Below are 26,655 nucleotides of genomic sequence, written 5' to 3' on the forward strand. Positions count from 1 at the left end.
CACTTCCAAGACAGCCAGGGAAACTTAAATACGGACTGGTATTAGGTAATACTAAGAGATTGCTGTTGACTTCGTTAGGGAGTTTTTTTTCAATGTGATAAAATACACATAAAATCTACCAGTGTAAACGTTTTACCACGTACAAACCAGTGGCATGAAGTACATTCACAATGTTGTGTGACCGTCACCACCATGGAGCTCCGGATGTTTCGATCGCCCCAAAAGGAGACCTCACCCCACGTCCCGCACCCCAGCCCCCTGGCAACCACCGATCTATCTGATAGGTTTATAGATTTGCCTGTTCTGGACACTTTATATAAATGTCCTGTAATACATAAAATGTGGCCTTTTGTGACTGGCTTCTTGAGCTTACCATAATGTTTTCAAGGTTTATCCCTGTTGCAGCCTGTATTAGCATCTCATACTTTTCTAGCTGAAATATTCCACTGTGTGAAATGCCACGTTTTGCTTATGAATTCACTTCTTGAAGACTGACTGCACCGTTTCCACATTTTGGCTATTGTGAACAATGCTATGAATATTCCTACATACATTTTTGTTGGAACACCTGTCTTCAAGTCTTTTGGATTGGAAGGGGAGCTGCTGGGTCCTATGGAAATTCTATGTTTAACTTATTGAGGCCCTCTTTGCATAGTGGCTGCTCCACTGACGTTCCTACTCATGTTCCTATACAAGGCATCTGATTTCTCCACATCCTCGCCAACGCTGTTATATTCCAGTTTTCTGTTTGCTTGTTTTTAAATGATTATGGCCATCCAAATGTGTGTGAGGCCAATCTCTGGTTTCGATTTGCATGTTCCTAATGACTGACAATGCTGAGCATCTTTTTGTATGTTTACTGGCCATTGCTCGGTGTTTTCATGCATTGTAGTTAAGCCTGAAATAACTACCTTTTTTTGAAAGGTGTCCTATACTATGAAAGGATACAGTAAGTCTGGGATTTGTTTTAAAACACAACAGCAAAAAAACAGGTAAATTTGTAAAAAGAAAGAAAAGGGATAGAAGAAGGAACTTACTGAATCTGACTGACGGATGTATGGGGGAATCACTATCGTTCTCTCTGCTTTTGTGTAGGTTTGACATGTGTCACAATAAAAAAGAAATTCTCCCCTAGGATATAAAGTTGTGAAAACCCAGCTGGGTCTTTATTCCTGCTGTCTGCGTTCTTTCAGACACCAAGCCTCATTGTCCACCAGCCTCACAGGGCATTTTTCTGAGTGTTCCCTGGGGATCCCCAAGATCCACGCCTTCTGATATCTGTGAGGTGGTGTGGGTGCGGAGGATCCAGACTTCTGTGGCTGTGGGCTGGCTTCCTTTAGCCTCCTGAGAGGCCAGTGCTCCAGAGCGGAGCACGTGGGAAATCAAGCAGCGCCACGGTGATCCAGGGGCACCAGCCTCACCACAGGATGCTGACAAGTGCCCCTAGTGCCATGTGCAAATAGGACAGGGCTGGCTTTTCTTCAACACCTTTTCTTCAACAATGCTCCCAAGAAACCAGCAGCTGGAGGGGTCTAATGCCACACTATCTGGGAAGTCATGGGTGGGCATGTGGACACTAAAATCATAACTGCTTTTTTTTTTTCTCTTTAGGATGTATGTTTGGAAGGCAAACTGTCTCAAAACAGTCACAATGTAAAAGTGGCAAGGCGCGTGATGTTATTTCACATGTTGCTTTCATCCTGCTATATATCGTCTTTGCAATGAAGTATTTTTAATACACTGATAGGACTTGTCGATTCTTTTCTTTCCAGAGAAGCAGCAAAGGTCGCTTAGAAAAAGCCACAGGCATTTCTGTTTCTCACTCTTAGACTGAAACGAATCTAACAGGTGAAGACATTCAGTGGCCTTCTTTGCTTTTTCCTCCTTTGCTTTCTTTTCCCCCATTCCCAATGAAATCAGCTTTCATGGGGCGCAGTCCGCACCCGGCCACCCTGCCAACCTCTGCAGGCTGCCTGAACCCTCAGACCCACCTCGGGCCCCAAGGCTGCCCCTGCATGAGCCTCCCGGATACAGCTGCTCCACACACACTTCACGAGGGACAACCTACCTGGTGGGCGTCCACCCCCATCTCTTTCAGGGCCGACTTGAAAAATTCAGGAGACGGTTTCCCCACCACTTCGGCTTTGATGCCACAGGCATACTGGGAATGAAGAAGACGCAGCATGTGTTTGGGAAGAAGCACCCAGTGAAGACCCAAGCTCAAGTGAAGGCCTCCCTCTGGGGATGCGCCCATGGCCACAAGTCTCCAAGGGGCACGACGTGGGCTGAGGGGCGGGTCTCACAGGCGAGAGCATCACTATGGTGCCCCGGGCCTCCTGGGATGCTCAGGGAACCCTTTACCAGGCGCCCTGCCATCTGCTCAAATGCCTGACAGCGGGAGGCAGTCCACAGCTGGCAAAGCCACAGGCGCCATGCGAGCCACCTGCCCTGGGCCCTCATTCGCACTCTCCTTCTCCTCCCCTCCCTTCTCCCCACCCACCCTGGCAGCTCTGTCACGGGCCCTCCAGGAGAAGTGGAAGGGCAGGGGGACAGAAGAGCAGAGCTGTGACCAGGCGGCTGAGGGGCCGAGCTCCAGGGGAGGGAGAGTTCGGCTTGAAGCCCCACAGAGGAGGACCTACTTGGAAAACATAAAAGGCAGCACGGACACTGAGCACACCCCCTTGCCCAGAAAGACCAGAAACCTCCCGGCAGCCCTGAGATGTGAAGAGGGCTTGGGCAGACCCCGGGCAGGTACCTCGAGTGCCCTCATGTAGGCACCAACGTCCAGTTTCAGGCCAGAGGTCTCCTTGTAGTAGCGTCTAGAAAAGAGCAGGAGAGAATAAGGTGAGCTGAGCCCAGGGGCCTCGGAAGTCATGGTTCTGCGGGCTCAAGAGAGCCCAGCCACAGGTGAGGGCCAGTCCACATGCTACACAGAGTGGCCGATGGACATCAGCATGAGACCCAGCAGCAGGCCACCATGCCCGGCAGGAGAGACCGGCCAGCAGCCCTCAGTCAGAATGGTGCCCTGCCGCCAACCTCGTGGGGACCCTGCTGCAGCGACTCACAGGGACGCCTGGGCAGATGGATCCAGTTGCTCACACACAGGAAGACGTGTGACCCGTGTTCTGGGAAAGGACAGCAGGTCCACAGAACCCCTAATTGTTAATAATTAACCCCTAGCTGCTGCCTGAAGAAGAAACTGCATTAGTTCCACAGCACCCTGCCACATCTCCTTTTAGCCAGAGGTCAAGAGAGGTGCCAGGTTTCCTGGCTGCCAGATGCTTTTATGAGAAATCAACTATTTCTCCCCTGTCTCCCTGGAGACCGACACAGCTCAGCATGCCTTTCTGAAGACGGTCTCAGGACTCTTGTGAGTGCTGTGCCGAGCCCCGGCCACCACGGTCTGGCCCATCCCAGGCCACACGAAGACCTCTGGGGACACAGGGTGGCCCAAGCTCAGCTCTCTCTGAGCGAAGCCATCTGACTATAAAGGAGGGAGAAGCCAGGGCTCTGTGTTGCTCTACGACAGGGTACGTGCAGGCCCAGGACACTGTGAGCGCAGCTCTTCAGCCATCCTTCTTTCCCCATGCCCTTGGGATGTGGGCGACATCAACGAACACATGTGCAGAGACCCCAAGAGAAGACTAGTGAAGCATGCTGACTCAGGGTTCAAGTCTTCCCACCTCTTCTTTTTTAACTGTGGGATTTGGGTTTCTTCAGCTCTCTGGGCCTCAGTTTCCTAACCTGTGGAATGGGGAAAAAAATAACCAGTATCTACCTTATGGATTGCTGTGGGGCTTGAACAAAGTAATACATGCAAATGTCTTAATGTGGTGCTGAGCATGTGCACGCTCCTCTTTGTGGGGCTGAGGCCTGTTTTGTGCCTGTTTGCAAAGCTAGAACCAAGGGTCCCAGGAACTGCCCCAGGGCTGTGCCCTTCTCAGCTCTGCGAGGCCCAGGAACCCTGCCTGCCCCTTGGCCCACCTGAGGCCTTGGAGGCTGTAGAGGCTTGCCTGCTGCCGGCGTTCACCCAAAGCCCAGGAGGGACAAACCCTCTGGCCCACTGCACTCCCTGCTGCCTGCCTCAGGAGCTTCTGCCTCGACGGCGCTGGGCTGCAGGCCTTTGGCCAAACCCCTGACCCTGGCTGGGGCTGATCCCCTGCCTCTCATTTGTCTCAGGGTGGATTTGGAGCCTGGAGCCCATTTGTTGAAGCTGTGGGGGGTCTCCTGTTGCAACAGGACCAAGTGAGCCCCAGGCCTCTCTGTCAGGGTCTGAGGCTCTGTGCTCTAGGGGCCACCCTGCAAAGACGGGGACCAGATGGGACACATCTGGGACACATAAAATTAAAAAAAATTTTTCAGTGACACTGCACGCATTCAGGAATGTGAATTCAGGTAGCCAAAGAGGCCTGCAAATGCTCCCGCTTTTGAAAGGTGACCCCAAAACAGAAGCTTAGAGGTCCCTAATTGCATTTGTCTTAAATCCAGAATCTGCATTTATACAGCCTCAAAAAAGTGTGTCTCCTTTTATTTTTCCCATCTCTACAATAACCTACTATGACACGCCTCCGACGGATCCAGGTTTCGGGCAGGGTGAAGCAAGGCAGCTTCAGGAGAGGAAGAGGGGAACTCTGGGCCCTGGGGCCTGGGCTCAGCAGGGGCCCACGGCGTTACCTCAGTGCCCCACCCGCCTCTGCAGGACTCAGGGACACGCCCAGACCCAGGCTGCCCCAGGGACTCCCGGTCTGGAGGGGAAGCAGGCAAGTCCATACATGAATCTAAGAGGCCAGGACATGGTGACAGGGGAGCCCCATGCTCTGCCCCCTGCTTGAGTAGGGCCACACATGCTGGGGGACAGGGAGACAGGCAGGCGTCCCAGAGAAGGAAATACCAAGGCCGAGACCTGAAGCTACAAGGAGGGGAATGGGGGCGTCCAGGCCGGGGAGGCGGGAGCCTCTCAGTCAACCAGCAGCGCTCTGCTGAGGACCCAGCGGGGCCCTTGCCCTCTGCCTCTGCGTGATGGCCACTGCAGGTGGGGAGGGAGGGGCAGGGAGCCAGACTGGGAGGCATGGGAACTAGGGAGGGCCTCCCTGAGGACGGAACATGGTGAAGTTACTAGACAGGGACAGGGGACAGAGGTGAGGAAAGAATGTGTTAGCATAGGAAGCTAACCTAGAAACCAAAGAAAAAATCTGAAGACATGCCACTCTGTCACCACAAGCATGGCTCTGCTGGAGAGGAGGATTCTGGGGCCTCTGGCCGCACGCGTCCCAGTCCCCTGGGCCAACTGCAGGGGGCGGGAGTGGGTGCACCTCCCCTTAGGAAAACCTCCCGAGGACACCCACACCGCACGGCTTCTGCCCATCCCACACACACCCCGAGTCTGTCTTCCAAAGTGACAGAAACCTGGACTTCTGCTTAAATTCAATCCTGATGGGAAGGAAAAACTGAAAGTGTAGTTTAAGATACAGGATCAAGATACTGTCTTTGTTACACTAGTTTTTAGAGTGTCTAACAAAAAGACTGACTTCCAAAAATCCAGATTAGAAACCTTAGAATTTCTTTTTTAACTGAATCTAGGCTCGTTTTAATAGTGCCTAGAATTTTTCTTTATTTTTTATTCATTCAGGAAAACAATAATTTTGAAAGCAATCTGTTAACTGAAAACACCTTTAGAGACACTAAATACCAGCACTTAAGTTTATTTTTTAACACATAAAGGCCCAGGTTATTCCAGAAACATAAGAGATTTAATATATTTATATTTTATTACAGGCATAATAAAAGCTACCAGAGACTTGGCTAGAATCTGGGTGTTACAGCCACAAAGAAGAAACCGTGGACACGGGAAAGATAGGAAAAAGCTGGGGAGAAGCAGTCAGATAGATTTTATGCTTTATTCTTCTGCCCTTCCGATCATTCAGCACAGCCTATCTTCCAAATGACCACTTGACCTTTCGCACAAGAGCCATTAACCTTCCATAGTCTGTCGCGTAAACAGCTTAATTTTCTGAAGGCGGCATGACAGAAGAAATTACAAAGGCAATTCCCACTCTCCGTCCAAACAGATGCCAAATGTAAATCACTCCATTTCCAGGAGGAGGACATTCTGCCCCAGTGCCTTCCCCAGCCCTGCTCCAGTGGAAGCCACCCCCTCCCCATCAGCGACCCCCACTCGGGTGCGACGGCAGCTCTTCAGGGTCCGTGGGCTGTTCAGGGAAGCCGTGGCCAAGGCCTGAGGGCTGTCACATCCTTTCCCTCAGATTTGAGCCCAAGTCAGAACCTTCCTCGGCCAGAGACCCACTAATTGCTTATCTATAAAACAAACCCTTGCCTACCCTTAAATTTGTTGCAGAATTACAAAGCTAAAAGGAACCAGTTCTACATTTTTTTCTTGCTTATCAACATATCTATTTGACTACTACACATAATGTAGAAAAATAACCTTAGTAAGTTAAAGACAATGTGAAAGAAAAAAGTTTTCACGTAAATGAATTATAACAGAGCTTCTCAATGATGTTGTCCTCCTCTACTGAGGGGTTGGCAACCTTAGGGATGCCTAAAGGACCAAGCCTGGAGAGTAAATGAGTTAAGCAGGCCCAGTTCTGTGGTCTGCAGCGAGCTAAACTGCACCAGGCTGTAAGGTTAGGAAGAGATGGTGATGGTTAACTTTATGTGTCAACCTGGCCGGGCCAGGGAGCCTGCACATTTTTTCAAACATTATTCTGGATGTTTCTGTGAAGGGTTTCTCAGATGAAATTAACATTGAAGTTGGTGGAGTCTGAGCACAGCAGACTGCGTACACAGTGGGCCTCACCCAGTCAGGTGAAGGCTTGACCAGAACAAAGTCTGACCTCCTGAGCAAGAAGGACTCCGCCAGCTGACAACCTTTGGACTCAGAAGGCTGCAACACTTCCCTGAGTACCTTCCCAGCCTGCCTGCAGACTTTGCGCATACTTACTTCCCCACAACTTTCCTCTCTAGAGAGAGAATATATGTACCCATCTCTCCATGTAGAGATCTCCATATCCTGTCAGTTGTTTCTCTGGAGAACCTTCACTAATATAGGACACATTTTATCGAATAGGATATTTTTATATCCTAAAAGAAATATATCCTCTCTTTTCTTTCATAAAATCTCTTCATTTGCCTACTTTGATAAAAACGTGAAGACCATGAAGAAACAGCTCTCTACTGAAATAAAAATAACCAGTAGAACAAGACGAATGGCAGCTACTCTGGGGCTTGGTGAAGCGGGTGATAGGATGTGGTGGGTCTATGGTGAACTGGAACTAACAGAGGCCGTGGCTTCAGCTAGGCTGCTGTGAGCCCGGCAATGTGGGGCCATGTACTGTTGGGCTTTCTGATTTTTCACAAGAATCCAGAAACTTGAATTTGTTATTTAAAATCTGTTTTTAAATACTGACTCTAAAAAATTTAAGATCTTGTGAGGGCCAAACATCTGTTCTCGAACATAACCTAGAGGTGACAAGCACTGGCTTGGGTGGCACCCCAGACCCCGCTAGCCTTACGGGCTGGGGAGTGCAGCTTACTTTCCCTCCCTCTGCCTCAATATGCCCACCTGTAAAATGGCAAAGGCACTGCTTACATCTCACAGGGTTCTATTCAGAACTAAAATGGAGCATATAAGGTGCTCAGCAATGGCTTGTGGCCAGATCAAAATTCCCTGACTCACCTATTCCAGGAGCTGGTCCTGTTCAGCAAGAGAGGTAAGGAGTTCCCGACGACCAAAAGGCACCCAAGCTGGGAAAGGCTCCCCAACGATGGCCCCAGAGTTCTTACACCGCAGGAAAACCAGCACAGAGCTCCATGGTGGCCTGGCGACTTTAAGAGCCTATGATTCTAAAATTCTAGTGCCGCTTCTTTTGAGGACAGAATAAATCTGCACAGCTTTCTGGAAAGCAACTTGGCAAATGCATCAAGAACTTTAAAAATGCACAAATGTGTTTATTAGAGACTGACCTGGGTAGCAAATCAGGAACCTAAAGGTCCATCAGCAGGCATCAGTTACAAAAACTACAGGATACCATGCAAAAAAAAAAAAATTACAGGAATAACCATGCTGCTGAGATATCTACTTATTGCATGAAAAATCATACACAAAATACTGTTTTGTGAACAATAAAAAATGGGTGCCAAAACCAGGTCAAGCTCAAACCAATGCAGTGAGTCCACCCATTGGCAATGATCGCTTTGTCCATGAAACTGCTTGGAAGGATAGACACCAAAATGCTGACAGCTGTTTTACTGTGGAACTGAAGTACTTTTTTTTCCCTTCTTTTTGTTCATCTGTATTCTCTAAATTTTCTCAAAGAACATGTGCAGTCTTGACGGGAAAAGATGCTAAGAAAAATGACCAATGTGGTTTTTTGACAGATAGAGGCAGTGAGGCAGTGCTACAGGCTCAGACGGAAGCATCGGTCACAAAAATCACAACTTCACAGAGACCATGCTCTGTGGGCCAGAGATGGCGAGCTCGGGCCCGAACATCCCATGGGCCCACGAGTCTGTTTTCCACCACTTAGGTGTCCCCTTGGCAAAATCCTTCAATGCCTTGGGCTGAGCCCTGGGCAGATGGACCTGGACTTGGGCCGGTTAACACTTGCCTCTCCCGTCTCCAAGGGCGCTCAGTCGGCAGGGGCCTCCTCGCCCAGGGCCCACACAGAAGCTTGGCCAGACAGCTCCTGGAGATAGCGTATTCAAATTTCCTCACAGATCATTAAAAGAAAGGAAGGAAGAAATGAAGGAAAAAAGCAAGACTAAGGGAGGGAGGGAAAAGGAAGTCACCCGCATCCACTTTTTCATATTCTTCTCTACTGGGTCTGTAGGTCAGACACACACGGGGGCATCGCCCAAGGCAGCCAGACATGCTGTCCCTTGGGCCAACTTACCCTTTGCCCAGTGATATGAGCACTGGATTTTCCAGCCCCATGAGCACCTGGAAGGCTTTATTCATGTTTTGATAAGAAAAGTCTTCTCCTGCATCAGCAATGACGACACAGTTTGGGTTGGACATGTCAATCTGATCAAATTCTGAGCGGATTCCTGGAAAGAAGGGAAGAGAGAAAGAGGGATAAAGCCCAGGGTGATGTGGCCCCCCTCCCACCTACTCAGGGACACTTCTGAATGCCACATCTGCCCTGGCCCTTTCCCAGATGCCCTCTTTCTGATCCTCACAGCTTGCTCTGGGAGATGGGCAAGGAAGGGGTGCTATTCCCATTTTACAGACAAAGGTATTCCAACTCCCCACTTAGAGAGTTTCTTAGAAGAAAGATGGACCCTCCCCTGGGACCCCCAGCCCAACACCAGCATTCCTTAGCTAAATACCACAGGGAGGAAACCCCGTAGCTTTGCAACTAAGAAGGGAACTCTGGCTGGAAGACAAAGACTTCTAGATGTAGGGTCAAAAGAGACTGCTTGCAACCTTTATAAAGTTGATACTGCTGGACCCAAACCATCAGAATCATTGACACATTTCAGCCAAACCCACCGGAGACACGGCAGCAGGACACACATACTTCCTGGAAAGAAGGAGCAGCATCTCACCCCGGCTGGCTTGGTCCATCAGCTCCCGTGGGAAAGCCTCTTCACCCATCTCCTTCCCTGCCCTCCACTATTTTAAACTGACATAGGAAGAGTTGCAAGGGTAAAGTGAGTCATGGGCCTTATGTCTCCAGTTACCAGGAAGAAACATACCCTTATCTATCTTGGTGTTAGATATTGACTTTTCTAGATTAAAATGATTGAAGTTATGATGATGAGATGCCACTTCATTCCCATCAGGATGGTGGGTATTAGAAAGGCTCCCTACACCAAGTGCCGGTGAGAATGTGGAAAACCCGCAAACGCTGGTTGGAATGTAAAATGGTACAGCCTCTCTGGAAAAGAGCTAGCAGTTTCTTATAAAACTGAATACACACCTACGTCGGGACCCAGAAATGCCACTCCTAGGTATTTACCCAAAAGAACTATAAAGGAATGTATGTAGCAGACTTATTCCTAATAGCCTAAAGCTGGAAACAACTCAGGTATCCATCAACAGGGGAATGACAAAGCAAGCGTCTGTTTCTGTTCACTCAGTGGAATACGACTCTGCAAATCAAAAGGAAAATGCCTACTGATAACACTACCATATGGAAGAGCCTGAAAAACTGTATGTTGGGTGAAAAAAATCCTTACACACAAGACTATTGTGTAAGATAGGGTTAACTCAGCAGGCCTGGGCTGTTCCAAAGAAAGGCTGTCCTCTGATGCACCGTCCACCAGATCCTGGGAGATCACCTCTGAGCCCCTGGAATATCCTGCCTGGAATGGTGTTTTGCATACCAGGGGCCCTTCTGGGGTGATGGTAAAGTTGCAGGTCTTGATGGGGGTTTGGGTGACAAAGATGTGTACATCTGTCAAAACTCAGAAAAGCACACTTGAGATTTCTACATTCCATTGTACATACATTTAGTATCAAAAGAAAAAACTATAAACAGATATTGAACTCTAGTTAATGATGCGCACAAGTGTATTGGGGAAGTGTATCAATGTCTGCAATTTACTTTGAAATGCATCAAAAAGATCAGATGGACAGATGGACGGATGGGGAGCATAAATGAAGAAACTATCGTAAAACGTCGTTGGTAAAATTGAGGTGATGGGCATACAATCTCCCAAGGAAAAATGTTTCAGCTTTGCTACATGTTTGAAAATGTTCGTAATAAAATGTTGGGGGAAGGGAACTCTTTAACAATAAACCTGGAGAAAAGATTCCAAATCTGAAAACAGGCACATTTATGGAAAAGAGAGGGGGTGGATTACAGCTGAGCAAGGGCATCCCGCTCCCCCCAAGCCCTTTCTGCTGGTTCGGCTCAATTAACGCCCCTGTCGCGCAAGCGGACGCCTCCTCCTCTTCCTCTGCTTGTTTCGCCCCCCCACCCTCTGCCCAAGTCTTTCTCTCTCTTTGAGGACCTGTTTTAAAGACTGGCAGGGACCCTAGATCACAGAGGAAGGAGTTTGAGGAACATGATTTCTGCAGGCTGGGCATGTGGCCCTGGACTGGCACGAGAGCTACGGCCTTGCCACTCAGGCCTTTCAGGGAGCCCCCTTTCCTGTGGGGAGGCAGAAAGGCATGCTTGCTTCGGCCAGGCAGTTTGTAAATAAAAACATCAGGTGCAGAGGAAGGAAGGAAGGAGGCCCCGCGCAAGGACAGACAGCATCCTGAATCCTGAAGCAGTGCTGTCTGTGGTTCTTTTTAAATAGTCAGAAGGCACCAGATAATACTGTTCCTTCCATTTCATTCAGAACAACTCCCCACTGAAGGTCACAGAGGCTCTTTTCTTGCATTGGGACTAATATCAGGATGTAAACTTTGTGCCATTTGCCAGAGAGCTGGGCTGGTTTTCAAAAATATAGTTCAGGCTATGGGTGTGGAAGCCTACAGACTTCATTCCAGCTCTTCACCTTCTTCCTTCTCTGGGGCCGTTCATGCACATTCACACACACACACACATGCACATCCCCGAAGCTAGAATCTTGCCACCTTGTCAATTCCTTGCCCCCTGGTCCATCCTAGATCAAAGAAAGCCAGTTCAGGGTTCTCCTCTATGGAGCCCTCTGGGACCTTCCTCTAACGAGCCTCTGGTGTGAGGCTGGGGATGGCCAGACCCGGTCCCCTGCAGGAAACCCATGAGGTTCCCACCCCCAGGTCCGTGAGCACCAGCACAGGAGCCAGTGTGGCCTGTGCCCTCCCCAGTGATGTGGCCCAGGTAGAAGGGGCAACGCCCACCCGCAGCTCCCACCTGGAAGGGTCCCAAGCCCAGCAGGCCCACCTTCATGGACCAGCAGGTGTGGCCGCAGGCCTCGCTCTCTCAGGATCAGGCAGGCAGCTGGGGCCGGGGCTGTCACCTCGCCCTCGGAGATCGTGAAGCCCATCTGCCGGAGCAGCCCCACCAGGGCTCCCCGGGCCTTCTGCGACTCGTTGGTGCAGAACCTCACCTTCAGCCCGGACCGCTTCAGCCTGGAAGGGGGACAACAGGCAGAGAGTGCTATGAGCATGCACGGGGTGCAGCCTCCTGGGAGAAAGCCAAGAGCAACTGGTACAGCCCCTGCACAGGCCAGGTCCCTGCAGGTCCAGAGGTGGGCCTTGGCTGACCCTAGGGTGATCAGGCTGGGACTTCCGAGACCTTTTCCAGGGGACCCCAACCATGCCCCACAGCCCTCCATTCCATCCTCACAAAACCACGGCACAACTCGCTCCCCAAGGTTCCCACCTGACTTCCACCCACGCCTCTCCTACCTGGAACACGCCCCCACTCCTTTTCCTGGGACCCATCCCCACCCTCTTCTGGGACAAGTCCCCACTCCCTCAACTGGGACACATGCCCACTCCCCCACCCAGGATGGGTCCCCACTCCTGGAACATAGCTCACCCTCCCACCTGGGACGCGTCTCCACTCACTCTCTTGGACGCAGTGCCTCTCCACATGCGCCAATTCTCCCACCTTCCCCACTCAACACCTCCCCTCCACCAGCCCATCCCCCTCGGCCTGGATGTCTGCCGGCAGTTTCTCTGTGCCTTTCCACAATAATTAGCACTTCCACTTTGCATTTGAGCTACATAAGCCTCATGAACTCTGGATCCGTATTTCCCCAGAAGTGCAAAGGCCAAGGGGTCAGGCTGAGGGGTGTCTTCTCATCACTGACATTGAAGAACAGTTGCCAGACAGAGTCAACAAGTACCTGGACGATCCCGGAAGGACGGATGGGAGGCAGGATCGATCCCACACAAACTCAGAGTTAACACACTATGAACCTGAGACGCTGTGGACGGTCAGAGGCACCCACATCCCTCCCTTCTAAGCCCACGGGAGACCCGCTGCAGGCTGACTGCACTGAGGAAGGTTCTTGGAACGCAAAGCCCCACCTAAAGAGGCACCAAAGCGGTAACATTCAACCCTTCTACGACAGCCACCGGGCACCGACTCCGTGCCTGGCTGCGCTGGTGTGTGGAACTGCAGCCTTGACCACAGCAGATATGCTGCTCCCCTGCAGCCCACAGTCTAGTAGGTGGGGTGGGAATCTGTGCAAAGGGAGGGGAATTGGTGAGTGAACAAAGAGCTGCTCTAAAGGACATAAACGGGATGAAGAGACAGAGGTGGCAAGGGTGGGTGGGAAGGTCCAGGAGGACTCCCTGGGCAGACAGCTCTCGCGAGTTCAGAAGCACAGTGAGGGAAGGAACGGCAACCGGCAGAGGGAAGGGTGGACGTGGTGACAGTTAGTGCTGTAGCGCAGCAAGGGCCAGCAGGAAGGGAGAAGTCGCAGAGGAGGCCCAGGCGCACATAGCCTGCCAGGGCCAAACCCAGTGCGGCCCAGTAGTTGTGTTTGGCATCTGCAGAGAGCTGCAGTGGGGGTGGGGAGGGGCTGGGGGTCCTAGGAAAGATAGCAGGCTGCAAGCCTGGGGGCCCGGGGAACCCCGGTAGAACTAACCGAGAACACGGACTGTAACCCAGCGCAGTTCACAAACAGGTCCCTAAGCACGTCCCTGGCAGCGATCTACAAAGATGTAGGAAGACATGCATACTCCTCACCCATCCTTTCAAGTTTTCTAATAGACGTAGCACATTAATTGTGGTAAATGTATAACTAATCACTTATTATTTATAAGTAAATATGCATATACAGGAGACAAGTGCTCCAACTTTACGGAAGTCCCCACGTGCAGAAGCAACACACAGATCAGGCCCAGTTACTAGGAACTATGGGCTTGCCATCAACCTCCCTCGGGGCCAACGAGACCCAACCACCGGTGCAGCTCTACCTCAGCCCTACCGGCGACACACTCTCCATCCGGCTCTTTGGGTGACGACATCGAGTCTCAGGAAGGCCGAGTGCCTCCCGTTCCTCCTCCTGGATCTGAGACTCGGGGGCGCAGGTTAATTCCCATGTGACCTGACCCAGATCCTGGAAGGGACGTGGAGTCAGGGATAGGAAGCGCATCCTACAGAGCTGCCCTTGAAAGCTGCAGGGACTCTGGAGGAGACAGGTCTCTCGGGCGGGGTCTGGAGAAGGCTTCCGGAGGAGCAGGGTCCAGCTGGAAGCTTGCAGAGCAGACAAGGTGGTGTCAAGGGCAGGCGGGCAGAGCAGCGGGACGGGCTGTGTGGTGGTCCTGCAGTCCCAGGACCTGGGCAGGTACAGAGCGGCACAGCTTCGGGTATGTGCAAGGCCCAGCCCGCCATGAGGCTGGAGAGGAGGCTCATGGAGAGTGTGGGGGTGCCTCGGGCACTCGGCTCCATCCTGGGGGAAAGGGGCTCACATGCGAGGCCCCTTAGTGAGGACAGAACTGGGAAAAGCAGGTCTGTCCCACCTTCCCTTCTCCCACTACCCTGTGTGGTGCTGTCTCCTCCCTGTCTCTTTTGTTTTTCTTTCTTTGTAACACTATCCAGTATCTCCAATTATCCAATTTATATGTTTATTGTCCCTCTCTAGAACCTATGTGCTCCCTGAGGTCAGGAACAGGGTCTGTTGGGTACTCAGCATCCCCAGTGTTTCGCACAGGGCTTGGCACAAAGCAGGCCCTTGGTCAGTGTTTGCTGAAGGACTGAGTGATGGGAAGTCCAAATGAAAGTGAGAAAGACGCCTCCTTAGGACCACACAGACCATGCCTACTGCTTCCCTCACCCCTGAGTGTGTCCCGGGCCTGCAGCCAGCCCCCTCACAAGCCCGGAAGGAAACAGACAGGAGCCAGTGACGAAACATGCATTCCCACTTGACAATAAGCCGACAGATGTGACTTGGGAAGAAATCTGTGGACCTACAGACAACACAGTAAGCACAGACTGGGAGACTGATGGCATCTTCATCAACAGCCAGGTGATTCAGTCCTTTCTTAGTATTTGTCTTTCCTAATCAGAGGGTTATAAATTATCAATTATGCTTGATAGTGGTTAATTGCCCTTCATAAAGACAGCTTTTGTATTTTTAAATTAGGCAGCTAATATATTGTAACTAATAGCATCACCTTGTACATTATGGGCAGATCTTCATTGATTGGCGCCTGGAATGTATGATTCGCACCCAAGTTAATGGAGCAGTTGAGTGAAGAAGTGCAGGGGGTGCCTGGGGACTAATTATTGCTAATGAATTATGATGTGACCTTCTCAGAACAGTGAACAATTGGTGTGACAGTGAGATGACAGTGCCTCACATCTGCTATTCCAAACACAACCTCAGATGCTCATGAAAAATGAGTAAATAGCAGAACTCACTTTGGGACATTTCTGCCTCTGGTCTCCTTAGAAATACTAAAATGTGCTTTAAAATCAAAGTACCAGTTCCATGATTAAATCAGGCCCTGAAAAATCTAGTTGAAATGTTTGGGACATCCCCTCCCTGTGGGTCTGTCCATTTGTGCCCCCCGACCACATCCTCTGTGTCACCACATACCTTTCCTGACCACTTAGGACGAGTCCCAGGTCCTTTCTCCATTGTTCTTAAATACTGAAAATAATAGAAGTTTTCACTATTCTTATTAAAGTACTAAGGCATGAACACGACATTACCCTTGTCTTGGGACTCGGTACCTGGGACCTGATTCTGTCCTCACTCCCTCGTGGCAGAGACACGTGGTTTGCATCCCCTACATCCACCCCCAAGGCCAGATGCCTGGCGTGCAGGTGGTACTCACTAAGTAGGTGCTGACTGGTCAGTGAAGCAATGAGACAAGAACCATTATCCCCATTCTAGAGGTGAAAAAAAACGGAGGCTCCAGGAGGCAGAGACCTACAAGTCACGCAGCTTGTAAGCGGCAAAGACCATGAACCCTCAAGTGGCTACATGGCAGCATGTGCAGGCAGGCCCTCGCTTTCCCGGTAAGGACACTGTGCCCGACCAGGCCCAGCAGCCCCAGGATGATGGGGCAGGGTCTTCCCCCACCCCCGAGGGAAATGGATGCTACAGGTGGGGAGGGGTGTGCAGGGCACACCTGTGTGTGCCCAGAGGACAGAAAGTGTGAGAATTTTGGGTCAACACTGAAGGTGAGGCCTGAATGGCAACACTCTGGACTGAACTGTGTTCCCAGCATGTCCCTGTGTTGCAGCCCTAAGGAGATAATGAGGTTCAATGGGGCCAAGAGGGCAGGGCTGATATGCTACGATGATAAGAAGGGGCTCCAGAGATGTCTTTGCACCAAGAGGCCGTGAGGACACAGCCGGCAGCCCCCTATAAGCCAGGAAGAGAATTCTCATCAGAAACCAACCCTTCTGGCACCTTGATCTTGGACATCCAGACTTCAGAACTATGAGAAAAGAACGGTCCGTTGCTAAGCCCCCAGTCTGTGTGTTCTAATTTTTTTTGTTATGGCAGCCCAAACAGACTACGAGAGCTGAGACTGCAAATCCCTAGAATCTCTCGGTGGGGGCTGCTGCCTGATGTCACAGATTTGGCCTTGGGATGCCTGGAACGCAAGAATTCAGAATGGCAGGGGAGCCTGAGCCAGGCACGGGTTCAAGGCCATGGCACAGCGTGCAAGGGCTCCCACGGGAACAAATCCAAAGGACGTCAGCTTGGGACAGCCCGCGTTATCCCCACTCACCGAAACCCACGGGGCTCGGGGACAGGGGGCCTACTGCAGGGCCCTGGCAGCCCAGACTGGGGCTCTGGCCAGGCGACCCTCTGGGACCGCACAGCACCACCAGCTCAGCCTGCCACCCCCGCCCCAGGAGCCCCAGGGGTGGGATGTGCTACCACTTCCTGCAGCTGCCTTGGATGTCTGAACTGACCTTTACCTCATCCCGGCAGGCCAGGACAAGCCTCCGAGTGACAACGTCGCCTGGTGCAATTACTGCGCATCACATGAACCGGTTCCTTGCAAATCACCTCGGACCTCACACATCTGCTGGCTGTCGGCATCTGCCAGGGGCGCTCACCCGAAAATAATGGAAACCCTCTCATTATCGTTCAGGAGCAGGTAGAGTGCTAGGACGATTCCTGGACACCCTGACTGACCTTGGCACGACTCCTTGGCAGACTCACCGAGGAGGGGCTGGAGGGCACGATGTGCAGGGTGAGGGGGCAGTCTGACAAGGCCCCTCCCTCCAAGCTGGGCTGTCCCCCACTCCTCACCCCAACTTCATCCCTTGGGGAGCTGTCACCCTTCCAAAAGGTCTTCATATCAGCCTGAGTCTGCCTTCACCCTCCCCCACAGCCAAAGGTTACTCATCCTTCAAGGCCTCGTGCCTATGTCCCTTCCTCCAGGAAGACCCCAGGCCCTGCCCTGGCCCAGGGAGACCCCCTCCTCCTCTCACTGGGTTTCCACGCTCTTGAAGCACACAGTGCCTTTTTGTGAGAAGCCCCTGATCAATCCAAATTCCAGATCTGATGGGCCCACCTGGTAATGGAACCAAATCGTTCTGGTGCCAAGAGCAGAAGAAACCCCAGGCTCACTGCCAATCCTGCCAGGGGGCAACACCGCTTCACCACTGCTGCAGCATCTGACTAACCCTTTCTGGTGCACGGTTTCTAGAGGGTTCCAGAGGAGGAAGCACAGAGGACCCAGATGACCAGAAGGCAGATGGGAAGGGGGCCTGTGCACAGGGAGGCTGCAGCGAGGCACTCCTTTCTCCTGGCTGAGGCTAAGCAGAGGCCAGAGGGCCAAGTGGCCGCAGGGAGGTGCCCGAGTCTTGTTCCTGCCTGTTCTACCCACCCTCACCCCTCACAGCAGGTGGGGCATTGCCCACCTGGCCCCAGCCACCCTGTCACCAAGCAGTGCAGCAGAGAGGCCACACCAGCTGCCCCCCATCCCTGCTTCACCACCTCCCCACCAGGAGCCTCTGAGGGTGTGTGTGTGTGGAGGGTCTGGGAGACGGGCCCACCTGTCACTCCAAATCCCCCACCTCCCACCCAGAAGGAGAGACCCCTACTGGAATGGCGGTGGGGAGGAGGCCCCAGGCCGAGTGGGTTGCTGGGTGGGAAGGTGAGGCTGCATGCTAGCAGGTCAAATTTGAAGTGACAAATGAGACTAGTGTGACAGGAGACCGGTGACTTTTCTGGCATCACAGAGAAAGCTGGGTTTTACTTCCTTTGAGTCACTCATAGAGCTGCAGGAGGCTGGAATTCTTGTCCCACCAGGGCCACGGCCACCTCTACTTCAGCGGCCAGGACCCCCTTCCTGATGAGGCAGCACAAACTCACACCAGAGGGCAAGAAGGCTGCAGGTCCCCTCCCACTGCCTCTCTGACCACCAGTCAGCTCTGCCCCCGGGCCACAGGCTAGAAGCTGCCTGGGGGAGTGGAGGGTCCCTACTAAAACGGGAACAGCTGCAGACAGAACTCTAGGCCTCAGTTCCCTCCGAGAGGAAAAGGACAGTCACCACACTCCAGGGAGCTGCTATGAACCAAAACGCGGGGCAGCAGCCCCCAGCAGGCCCTCAGGGAATGTGTGCCTCCAGCACCCCAGCGGCACCAGGGCCCTGTTACAGAGCGGCGCTGGCTACTGGTTTTGGGATCTCTGGGCTGCTCTCCTTTTAGAAAGCCACCAAGACTGAAAGGACACGTTTGCAGAATTGAAACCAGCAAAGTGCTTATTTGTTTTAAGAACTCAATTTTAAAAAACTGAAGGTCAAATAGGAGCCCATGAACAGAGCGGGGATGGTTCTGCAGTAGAAAAATACAGTTGTTTGCACACACCAAGGGGTGCCCGTGTTAATTCAGAGAGGGACCTGGCCCAGTTCAAGCTGGGCATCAGCTTGGGGTCAGGGAGCCACCTTCTGGCAGAATGGCTTTTGCCCCCTGTGCTTCCAAGCTGGTCCTGCACCTGCTTCTTGCACACACCCTTGGTGGGAATCCATGGGCCAGACTCTTGGGGTCCTTGAGTCCCAGCCGTGAAATGGGGCAATGGCAGCACCTGGCTCCCCAGCTCTCTGCAGCTGGGCATGGCAGCTGCCCTGTGAGCCCTCCCATGTGCTGGCATCACCACAGGACTGTGAATGCTCGGGAACACCAGTAACAGCCTTTAACAGGCGCCCCAGCAGGGCCTGCCGCAACTCCCCTGCTGCCCCCCAACCAACCAGGGTGGCCCTCTCAGTCAGCTGCCAGCCAGCTGCTAGTGCCCCCTGCAGGCCCCTCCCCATCCACCATCTGACTGACACCGTGGGCAGCAATTCGCGTCCTCGTGTTGTCAGAGCCCAAAGTCCTGACCGAGAAAAGAGAAAGAACAAGAGAGGTGGTGACCCATATGGCTGGGCCTCTCACGACCTCTCACTCCAGGCCAGTGACCTCAAGGGGACAGAGATGAGGTCAAACGACTTGGGGCAGGCCCCAAAGCCAGGGCCCTTGGGCAATGTGTGGCCCACCTTCCTCTGCTGGTGGCCTCACCTGCCATCAGTGTATTTTTTCTCTGCCCGGCCCAAGACTCTGGGCTCAGATCAAAGGGACATGCTGAGCCCACATGCATGGATTCACTATTTATTAATAAACGTAATTCAGAATCAAGAACAGGGCATCTAGAAGACAGAGGAGACCTCGGCAAACGTCCAGCTAGTGGCTCATTTCAGAGGGGGAGACTGAGGCCCAGAGGGATGGAAGCTGCCCAAGGGAGTGTTTCAGGGAGTCAGGGCTCTCAGCCTTGGGAAGTGCACCACCAGCCAGTCCTCCCAGAGCGCCATCCCCAGCTGGTCCAGCACTGGGCGCTGCGGGGGATGAAGGCCGGGCATTCAGGGGCTGAGGTGGGAGCCTGGCTCGGGAAGCACCCTGGCCGCCTCTCACTGTGTGACTGAAGCTTGTCACCCAACCCAACCCTCACCCTCTCCAACCTCAGTTTCCACATCTGTAAAATGGAGCACTAGCAGTAGCTGCTTGAGGCTGTCGTGAAGACCATATTGAAAACCTTCTGAGAAGCATCTGGCACACTGCAAATCTCAATGAATGGCAGCAAAGACAGTGGTGGTGACAGTGACAACCACTCCTTTGGCGAGCCCGGTGCTGGGGACATCTGGGCCCTCACAGCAGGTAGTATGACAGGAAACCAGATGCCCAGTGAACGGGGACAGCAGGAGGACCCAGGGGAAGACGAGGCTGTGGGCGGGAGCCCAGGGAGCATAGCCAGGGGCACTGTTAAGAAAGAGGGCAAAGTTCGGCCCAGCAAAGGGAGCCTGGGGTGCCAAGGCAGGACTGACTGGTCCCAGGGCACATCCCTGGGCACACGGTACAGAGGGAACCCCAACCGTAGATACGGCAGCTCCCGGGGACTGGCCACTAACCCCTGCCCCAGATATTACCCACACGCTCACAGTGAATCCTCAAGACAATCAGAGAGACGGGCCAACATGCCATTTACAGGTGAGGACTGGCGTTCGGAAGGCCGGGGGCTCCGCCCAGGGCAGAGCTTGGACGAGAACCTTTTGTTACTGGCCTCATGAAAAAACATATAAATATCAAAAATAGAGCTCCCTGGGCAGAGCTCAGTGATTCCGGGTTGGGTCTGCACCAGGTTCAACAACCGAAAGACTCTTCTTATTTGCAAAAATAACTGTCTCTACACTATCTGACCCTGCAAGCAATAAAATGCTCCTTTGGCCCCTTGATGTGAGCAAGTAAAATGATGGCTTGAAAGAAGACATCTCACTTAATTCCTATACCCATGACACAGGTGTTGCAAGTGGGAAACTGAGACACAAACCGGCCAAGAAGCTTGCCTGAGACCACATCGCAACGACAGGGCAGAGCTGAGACTCGAAACCCAGGCCTTCCCACACAGGAGCTGACACAGCTGCCATTTTTTAGGTGATAGGTTACCTGAGGCAGCACCTGCCCTGGCGAGGGCGGCGTTCCCACCCTCCTTCCTCAGGAGGTGTCTGAGCAAGTCCCTTCACCTCTCTGAGCCTCACAGCTGTCTCTCCAAACAGGTGGCACCCTGCCGGCCCCAGGATCTTGGAAACTAGCCCTGCACCACCAACGGCAGGGCCCAGACAGGGCTTTGCTAGTATGGCTTCTCTATACATTCTTGGGGTGCTGGGGGGCTCATGACTCCATCTGTGAGCTTCTGAGTGACCTGTGCCATACTTGCCTCCTAATCGGCAGGGGATTCCTACCACAGGGAGGTACTTTCTTTGTCCAGGTGAACCCTTTTCTCTGTCCCAGAACCCCAAGCCTGGGCCCTTGATTTCCACAGGGTGACCCTGCTTACAAAGGTCAGAACCCTAGAAAGAGCTCGTACGTGGTGCGGCCTCACACACCCCTGACGTCCCTCCATTTCCCTCCACAGGAGTCAGATTCACGATTCTATTACAGATGTGTACAGGGTGCTGTGTTCCCTTTCTTTCTCTTTTTGAACAGAAATGGTATTCCCTACACATTATGCTATAACTTCTTCCCTGACTACATGCAACATCCATGTTACTTAAACTAATGCTGACATCAAACAAAGCTACTTTACCCCTTTGAAGAGCAACAGAATGTTTTGCAGTCTGGATAAACCATAATTTATTCCCTTCCTGATAGACATAAGGGTTGTTTCCAGACATACATATAAAATTATAAACATATAAACGGTTGAGCTGTCCACTGCCCCAGACTGCATACGGTTATTCATCAAAACACTTCCCATCATTTTCACTGACTGACCACATAACCAATATTACAGATGTGAACACAGAAAATATACACTAGTCAAATATTGTTCTTTCAGCTGTTTTTTAATTTTGGGTGTTTTACCCCAGATTTCATTTGAGGGATGAATACTCTGAGGCCACGGAAGACTTTGAAACCCCGACAGAAGACCTTCCTTGCACATCGGTCTGCCCCAGGGTGGGGGTGGCAGACCACCTGGGCTCTGCACCCCTCCTTCCCTGCGCTAGTGGGCCTGTTTACAAGGCAGGCATCGGTGAAGCCTTAACTGCAGATGCTACAAAACTGGAACCCAACCTGGAGGAGGGCACTGTGCTATGGTCACCCCTGTCTCTGAAGACAGCAGAGTTTACCCCTGGCAGTAAAGGGCAGCACGAGTTAAAGGACATTCTCAACAAAAGGACCTTGGCCCAGGCCCCCGCAGGTCCTAACAAACTCGGACAAGAGGCCCGGCCACTCATATCCCTAAGGGACCTGGGGCAGGTGCTGGGCCACGTGGTGGCAGGGGATGAGCACCAAGGTGAGGCTCCTGGCTGGCCCACGGTCCTGGCAGTATGGTGATGGCTCCTGGGGAGCCGAGTCCCTGGGGCCAGATGGTGCCAGGGCGGCCAAGCATTCAGGAGGTGGGTCCTAGAGTCTGTGGGCTGGGCGACTTCCGACAAGGTTCCCTTGGCCCTATTCCTCACTGCTTCAAGACCTGCCCAGGGCAGGGGTTGGGCGGGGGAGAAAAGGGGGGGTGTCCTGAGTTTTAACAGGGTCTCAGGGCTTCCGGTGGGTTGAGGCATTGAAAGGCCCCACTTGGAAGGATGGGCTGCGGGTCTGCAGTCCTGGGTGACAATTGCTTTATGAAGCTGCCCTGGGCCGAGGCTGGGCCAGTTTCCTTCCGCCACGGCCCCACAGCTGTGCTTTAGTGGCCAGAGACAGGATGCAGTAAATACCCACCTGCCTTTCACATGCAGATGCCTCCGGGACTCTCCTTTGTGCTGGACAGCCCCAGGGACAGCCCCTGCAGCCCCCGCTGGGCCCGGCCCTGCCTCTGAATGGCTCCCCTCTGGGAGCCCAACTGCCCAGGAATGGGCTCCAATAAAGGACCTGTTGGGGGGGAACCCAGGCTGGTTACAGATGTCTCCTGACCACTCCCGCCCACAAGTCCTAGACCAGTAAGAGGGCCCCGCCTGGCCAGCAGCTCTGGGAGGGAGTCAGTGCGGCCTCGGAAGCCTGGGCCTCCTGTTCTCCCATCTGGGATGCCCAGATGACATCTTCAGATCCCAGGTCACACGTCACCAGATCGCTGAGGCCACACTCCTCCACGCCTGGCTCCCCAGCTGCCTGCCAGCTGTCTGTCCGTCAGACACAGCCTTTCTGTGTGCTGTTCATGCTCATCTCCCCGCAGCAGACAGCCAGCTTCCCAATGGCAGGGACATCCATCTGCCCCCGGTGCCTACAGCAGTGTTTTTATGGTAGTGAAGCACTCAATAAATGCATCCTTACTGAAAGGCAATGTGACACTGGGGGAACCTGGAGCTCAGGAGTCAGGGGCACCCAGGGGGATCCTGGCTCTGCCACTTTTTCTACTTAACGCAATTCCTGAGTCTCTGAGCCTCAGTTCCACCTCAGGGCTGGTTGTGAAAGTAGCAAGTGTGGTCAAGTACCCACCTGGGGCATCATGGGCCTCCCTCAATCACAACTGCTCTTGTTGTGGTCGAGGTTGTTTTAAAAAGTGGAGTTTATATTCTCCATGTGCTCAAAGAGGGAAAACTTTCAGAACATCTAAGGACCCCTGTCACCATGCTAAGTCTAGGAATCAGAGTGGTGAGTGGTTGCCTCCTCTGGGGTTCTCCACAAGGAAGGTGCTGTTTGGGAAGCCACAGTGCTGGGGATGCTCCCCAAAACCCAGGTGCCCATCTGGCCTGTATCCCTGCGGGGTTGCATTCATCCTAGGAAGGTCCTTTGAGCCCCTGTGATTGCAAGCAAGCTGCACACACCAAGGAGGCCCCGAGCACAGGGCACAAAGTAACTCACTCCTGTGGCTGCAGAAACTACGGAAAGTGGCTGAAGGCCCAGATGGTTTCACCTTGGCAAGCAGGGCCTGTTCTGCAGAAGATGCCTGAGAGAGTCAATTTTTGGATCAGCCACCACAGGAGGGAAACAGGGGCATCCCACATGTCTGAAACATCCCCATAGAGAACCCCAAAGGCAGGCAGATTGTCCTGGGAGGGTTTCCCACACTACACACGCTGCCACTGAGTGTCTGGGCCCTAGACTTCATGCAGGCCTGGGACCATCCACGAGGAGGGTACGTGGGGCTTCCTGGAGCCCAAGTGTGACCAGGTGGTCATGGGAAGCCAGGCTTGGTGGAGGCACCTAGTCCTAAAGGACTGGCAGAAGAGCCAAAGAGACAAAAGGAACTTCGGGGGAGCCAGGGGTCGGCAGCGCGAGCAGACCCCCACTCCGTGGGGAGTGGGGCTACTAAGGGCTCGTCAGTGAAAACCCCACCTGGAAGTCTGTGTGACTGGGAGCAGTGGGATGAGATGGGCAGAGGGGGGAAGAAGGGCCCACAAGGCCCCCTTGGGAAGGCCCCAGGGGACTGGGCAGAGGTGTGGGGCCTTGTTCCAGAGGCATGGGAGCTGCTGGGGGGCAGAGGGACCAGGCCATCAGCTCTCCAGGCCCTTGGGCAGCACAATGATAAAATTTCCCAGGAAAAAGGGTACATGTCCCCTCACCAAAAACAATCCTGCATGCTCTGGGGGAGCTCCCCCTCTCTCAGCTATGTAACTGGCTGCAATGTATTTTAGGACTGTTACCCTATCACTGTTAGACTCACACGGAATAGCTGCTACCAGACACCCCGGGTAGGTAAATCGGCCCAAGAGCAAATTCCAACAAAGCCCTCTGGGAAAGAGTCAGAAGACACCAGCACAGAGCCTACATCGGTTAATGGAGCAGGATGACCCTCTGCGCTGCCATGCCCTGGAATCTGGGCAGGTGGGAGCATTAGTCAGGAGCGGCTGCTGGAAGCCCCCGACCTTTCTCAACATCAGCTTCTTCCTCGAAGGACTCAGTGCAGGCCTGGCACAGGGTAAGTTAGGGGTCAGGCAGACCTGGGTTCCCACAGTCCCTGGGCCATCCCACTGGAGACCCTGAGCCGCAGTTGCTTCAGCTGATAAAGGGGATCACGGCAGCCCTCAGGTCTGCTGGGGGAACTGAATGAGATAGCAAGGGAAAGCACGAATGCTGGCACGGGGTAAGCGCTCTCTGAGAGCAGCCTCGCCTGCTCGGGAGGGGTGCACATCAGACGCCCTGTTACTGACTGACTGCAAGACAGGCTGGCAGGCAGCCCCACGTTTTCCACGGCTGCTGTGGGATCCATTCTGGGCTCCTCAGCAGAAAGTGGATGGGGAGGGATGGAGGCTCTGTCAATGTCCTTCATCTATGTTGCTTCTCAGCTTTTTCAGGGGCAAAAGTGAGCACCAAAACGCAAAGGACTAACAAACCCACGTGCCAGTGAGGACCCAGAGCTGCTGGGCCCCATGCTCATCACTCTGGGAAATGATGTGACAGTGTCTATTAATACCAAACATCCGTCTCGTGAACCAGCAATTCCACTCCTAGGTCTGTACCCAACAGAAACACATCCCTGCACTCACCAAAAGACATGTTCTAGAATGTGTGCTCAGAGATATAATTGAGAACTAACTGAAAATGGGAAACTAACACCCATTGATGGGATAACATGTGCATATTCTACTTTAATGAAAAGTTGTTTCTAAGTGGCCCTGACTTTAAGGTAATTAAGAGCATTATAATGGGAATTCATGTAATAATAACGAGATTTACACTATCATGAGGCCTATCATGTGCCAAGCACTGGGCCAAGAACTTGACATACATCACCAGCCAGCACAGTACCTGCCCTGCACCCCTCCTCCAGCCCCATCTTCTCCCTCTCAGGTGCTCCAGTCCAACCCTGGGCGACGTTCTTTATTTCACCTTCTTCCTGGCCCCATAATACCCAATGTATCAGCAGTGCCCATCAATCCTGCTTCCTAAACACCTCTTTAATTCACGGCTTCTCTCCATCTCCACTGCCACCCCCTCGTCCAAGCCCCAGTGCCTCTCTCTGGACCCTACAACAGTCTCCCAGCTGGTTGCAATGCTGTTTCCTCTCCTGAGCCCTGTCTGCCCCACTGCAGGCATTCCCTACTCTGCAACCAGAGAGACCTTAAAATATTTGTAATGTATTTTTTTTACAGCTTTATTGAGATGTAACAACAAAATACTTGTAATGTAACACTTTGAATGAGAAATACATTCACAAAAAACTTCTAAAAAACATTTATATACAAAGTTATGTAGTAAAAAGTCTTGCCTCCAACCCACCCAGTTCTCCCCAATGGCCTGCCTGGCAGCTCTTCACACAGGGAAGCGCTTCTCTCCAGCTTTCTTATGGAAACACAGCAGCCAGAATACATGCTTGCATTTCTCCCATTTCTACCTCCCCACACACCACATATCCCATTCTGCGCTTGCTTTCTTCATTGACATGCTCTCTTCAGGTCTACATGGCAGGTGTGCACGTTCCTTTTTCTGCATCTGTATAGACAGATGGACCAAACTCCTCCCCATCAAGGGATATTTGAGCCATTTCCAGCCCTTTGCTACTTCAGCAGGCGCTGCTATGATCGACCTCGCATTTACGTCATTTGCTTGTTAGGTGTGAAGCAGGGCAAATTCCCAGAGGTGGGACTGCTGATAGACGATACATGTACCTTCCTCAAGCAATGGATGTCTGTTTCTGCACTTTTGCCAAGAGAACGTGTTCCTAAAGTTTTGAGTTTTGCCAATTTCCTCAAATTGATGAAAAATGGCATCTTGGCATAGTCCTAATGTACATTTCTCCTATTTGAGTAAGGCTTAGCATCTTTCATATGGTTGGGGGTCATTTGTTTTTCTTTTCTGGTGGAGGAATTGTTTATATCCTTGCGCATTTTTCTACAGGGCTGCTAATTTTTTGCTGTCAATTTCTAGA

At 52.5% G+C, this 26,655-nt stretch overlaps 1 protein-coding gene across 1 annotated transcript in view; it reads right to left on the bottom strand.

Annotated features, from left to right (window-relative positions):
• Nucleotides 1-26,655, bottom strand: part of LHPP (phospholysine phosphohistidine inorganic pyrophosphate phosphatase) — a 117,316-nt gene that overhangs the window by 88,715 nt on the left and 1,946 nt on the right. Inside the window, exons 2-5 of the mRNA XM_017647901.3 lie at nt 11,838-12,025; nt 8,913-9,066; nt 2,756-2,819; nt 2,069-2,161 (exon numbers count right to left, since the gene is read on the bottom strand). Of these exons, the coding sequence (XP_017503390.2) occupies nt 2,069-2,161; nt 2,756-2,819; nt 8,913-9,066; nt 11,838-12,025 (499 nt within the window). The remainder of the gene's footprint in view (nt 1-2,068; nt 2,162-2,755; nt 2,820-8,912; nt 9,067-11,837; nt 12,026-26,655) is intronic.

This window comes from Manis javanica, chromosome 7 (genome assembly GCF_040802235.1).
Source record: "Manis javanica isolate MJ-LG chromosome 7, MJ_LKY, whole genome shotgun sequence".
NCBI lineage: Eukaryota > Metazoa > Chordata > Mammalia > Pholidota > Manidae > Manis > Manis javanica.